The sequence below is a fragment of the Takifugu flavidus genome, chromosome 5, assembly GCF_003711565.1.
Source record: "Takifugu flavidus isolate HTHZ2018 chromosome 5, ASM371156v2, whole genome shotgun sequence".
Classification (NCBI taxonomy): Eukaryota; Metazoa; Chordata; class Actinopteri; order Tetraodontiformes; family Tetraodontidae; genus Takifugu; species Takifugu flavidus.
Genome location: NC_079524.1, coordinates 3,083,551 through 3,087,469, shown reverse-complemented (window position 1 = coordinate 3,087,469; position 3,919 = coordinate 3,083,551). Strand labels below are relative to the sequence as shown.

General features: G+C 45.7%; 2 protein-coding genes across 2 annotated transcripts in view; both read right to left on the bottom strand.

Moving 5' to 3' along the window:
• Positions 1-957: 957 nt before the first annotated feature.
• dusp2 (dual specificity phosphatase 2) lies at positions 958-3,296 on the bottom strand. Its single transcript, XM_057032778.1, has 4 exons — positions 2,704-3,296; positions 2,395-2,513; positions 2,069-2,288; positions 958-1,736 (listed from the first exon to the last, which is right to left on the bottom strand). Exons 1-4 carry the CDS (start codon positions 3,086-3,088, stop codon positions 1,519-1,521), a joined length of 942 nt encoding a protein of 313 aa, XP_056888758.1. The 5' UTR covers positions 3,089-3,296; the 3' UTR covers positions 958-1,518.
• A 591-nt stretch (positions 3,297-3,887) lies between these two features.
• The window catches only part of LOC130525720 (izumo sperm-egg fusion protein 1), a 6,071-nt gene continuing 6,039 nt past the window's right edge, over positions 3,888-3,919 (bottom strand). Inside the window, exon 10 of the mRNA XM_057032779.1 lies at positions 3,888-3,919. This exon is cut by the window's right edge and continues 554 nt beyond it. The gene's annotated coding sequence lies outside the window, so the exon portion shown is untranslated.

Sequence of the window (3,919 nt, the reverse complement as noted above, 5' to 3'; positions counted from 1 at the left end):
TTGTGTTTTGGAGGATTTGGAGAATCGGGGTTTTACAGTCCCGTGGATTTAATCAGCTACTAACACAGATTCAAGCAAAAGCTCAATGTGATTTTGAAAACACTTCAAGGAGGAATTGCCTGTAACAACAGAGAGTAACAACAGAGTAACAAGAGCAAAGGATTCACTAGTTATAATTTAATGTCAGGAGAATTACGAAGTTTGTTAAATTATATTTGGCAGATGCATTCGCAATCTATGCTTGATAAGTATGTATCATCGTTAAGGCCATAACTGCATAACTCTGACGTAGATTGTAGCTTATCTGATTGTAGAACAGCTACTAATAATGTGTAAAATGACAGAATTTTTAAAGCAGCACATGGTAACACACATCCACCATCTGTCACAACAACCTGACCACCTCTTCCTGTTTTTACTCACATGTTTCCATGATACGCACAGCTAAAATGATACCTCAAATATTTGCACATACAGTATATATATAGCTTTTTGCCTGCACGGTTCTTAGATCTGAATGACGGCGGCTCCCCTTCAGAGAACAGTTTAAGTTTTTACATGCGTTGATTTACACATCACATCCTGCAGTGTACAAAAATTCTCAGATAAGTTAAAGTGCTGCAATAAAAATTCCAGAGATTTCTGTTAAAAAAATATAAACTGTTCAGAGCAGAGCTCCACTGAATGACAGGAAAAGTAAATTCCTTGTGTTTGTCTTGTCATTTAATTATTAACTACTGTTCTCTTTACTGTAATTTTTCCAGGGTTTATGTAAAAGACTTGGGTAACTAAAAATTATGATAAACCACACAAGAGAGGTCAGGAAAGAAACACTACAAAAACATATGCCTTATTAAAATGAGTCACAAGTCATTATCTAATCATTATCAGGTGCTTTTAGAAACTACAATAACTTTTACCATCTGTTGTGGAATAAAAAGAGACATCAAACCAGTGTGCGGGTGCTCACCAGCAGGATTTATTGCAGTGAAATGAACTACAGGATCTCAGTTTTTGTCAGTGTAAAGTGCTCAAAGTCGTCATTATCAGAATTCTGATAAATATAATAAATATAAAAATAGGATTTCTATTTACATAATACAAGACAACAAAAGACCCGCTTCAGTTACTTTACATCTGCCCATCAGATAAAAGTAACCAACGCCATGTCGTCTGATACAAAAGCAAATATTACACCAGTGGTGAAGACTGAACAAACAGTGTCGAAGCAGAAGGAGCCCTGGCAACAGGTCAAACGTCACCCTTGGGTTTTCTCCGTACAAAACACGGAGGAAATAATCTCAGAGTGTCTCTGACTGCTCACATTTTGGTTTACGTTCCAAGCCGTGCACCCAGCAGACACGTTGCCAAGAGCAACCATCACCGGCTCTGCGAAGCGTGCGTGCTTTTTAAAACGCACACACTGCGCCGCTGATACCACTCCGGTACAGCCAACGCCTCCTCCGGGAGTCGAGCACGAGAGCAGAGCGAAGCGTAGCAGCAGACGCTCCCCGACCTTCACCCACGGCAGAGGACGTCGGTCTCGAACTGCAGCAGCTGGCCCATGAAGGCCAGGTTGGGGGAGATGACCTGGCGCCGCTGCTTGACGAAGTCGAAAGCCTCGTCCAGTTTGACGCGCTGCGTGTGCATCAGGTACGCCAGGCAGATGGTGGCAGAGCGGGAAATACCTGCCTGACAGTGGACCAGCACCCGACCTCCGCGCTGCTTCACCGAGTCTGCAAAAAGAGACAAAATGGGGGGGGGATGATCAGCAGAAGGTCAGCGAGTCCACAGGTTTGAGATTTAGACGCGAAAACACTGATTCAGCAGAAACTAGAGCTATATTTTACTGTTACTGGGATTAGTCAATATATATTAAACATCCATAAGGTCACAGCACATTGCAAAAACACACATTTTTAACCTTTTTGCCTCACAACTGTTGGTCCACAAGACGACTAAATGGGTTAAGGTGTAAAGCTGTTTAGAGAAACTTTTGCTTTAATTACTAGAGGACCCCAGCCTAACTAACACCAGGCATTAACTGGGGCTCACAAAGGAACCTCACCGATGAAGGCGATGGCTGTGGAGAAGCAGGCCCTGATGTCAGCGGCGAGGCTGTCCTCCACAGTGAGCCGCAGGTACTCAAAGTCCCCCTCGTAGAAATTGGGGCACGTGGAGGAAACGTTGAGCACGGCGGTGATGCCCGCCGCGGTGAGGGTCTCTCTGCGCGACGAGTGCAAGGCGCTGCCCAAGTACAGGAAGGGCAGCAGCTCCACGGGACCATCCTTTACAGGATCAGAAGGTCGGTCATTAGAAAAGTGAACCTTGGTTCGTGACATTTGAGCTGTTGTTGATGCAGCGTCACCCACTGCAGCGTGGAATTGACCATACCCGGTCATATGCTGGCGTCCTTCGACCTGTCCCTGTCGGCTCGGCCTCCACTGTGGGATCCTCACTGGCAGAGAGGCAACACAGGTCTGGGTAGGCCTCTGAAAATCCCTCAAATCCACCTAAATGGAGGTCAGACTATTAACAAGCTTGCCTATAAGCTCCCATTAAAAAATAATAACTCAAATGAATAAACGAGACAACAAAGTCCACAAAATGTGGGTTTGTTTCACTGAGGAATAAATAAACTTGTCATCAATGTGCCAAAAACCTCCCCCCCCCCCCCCACTATAAAACAAAACACGTTTTTACCTTGTAGAAAGCAGATCTGCGTCTGCGTCTCGTTCTGCAGGGCGCTCAGCAGCATTTTGACCACGCTCTCCGGCTTCAGCTCCTTCACGCAGCGGCTGCCCTCATCCAAAACCACCACGGCGGAGAACTCGGCGCGCCGCAGCCGCCCCAGGAGCGACTTGTCCGGGATGAGCCACTCCAGAGCCACCACCGAGCTCTTGGACCTGCGACGCAGCATTGAATTCCAGTTGACGTTCCTGGACTCGTAAATGTGTGCGAGAGAAAAATCCAGGAACGGCCTGCAGTCCAGCACCACGCACCCCGCACAGGGGTACTGGTCCCGCTGGCTCCCGAGGAGGTGAACCAGCTCATTTCCAGTTATCTCCAACGGCTCGATAGATGCCATGACTTCCTGAGGTCTTAAGGTGATTCAATAATTAAGTCCTTTACTTTAGACGCAACATTTAAAAAACATTTCCCCCCAGACAATTTCAAGCGCTGTGCTTGAAAAGCTACTTTTACCGGATATTCAGAGCTGCTGTAAAAAGATGTGCTCAACGCTCGGGTAACTCCTGTTCAATTCACCGTCCAGTTTAATCGTCTTATCTGGAGTTTCACTTCTTCATTGATAACAGCTGTGCGATGGGCGGGGTTATGACAACCACGCCCCCAGTGTAGCACAGTAACCGGACGTCACGGGCGGAATCCCCAAATATGGACTAGCCGGCACTCCTTATATGGACACTGACGTCAACCCCGATTTTCCTACCCCGCACGTGGTCGTTGGGGTTCATCCCTTATTTTCGTTCTGAATGACGCGAAAGACACGACTACCAAACGTGAAACATCAGCCTCCAGAGGAAAGATTGAGGCCTCACTTCCTTATTATGGTCACAATGAACCTGCGTTCTGAACCTATTCGGATTAGACTGCACTTTCCCTTCAGACTGTATTTGTGATCCAGAGGTTTTCCCAGCAGAGCAGGTTTTGTCGGTGGGGAAAGTGGTTAGTTTGTCAGTAAATGTTACTCAGTTGTGATTTGGAGGCTGCTCTTTTAAGTACCACGGAGAGTACTGTCTCAAAATAAACTGCAACGTGCTTTTTCATCACAACCTTGCTTTAAATGGTTTTTCCTAGGGTTTCTTCTTTTTTTGAGGTATAGAAAAATGAAGTTTAATTTAGGTGATTACATTAAGAAGAAAAACTTGTTCAATTTTGTAATATTTGTATTTTCGAA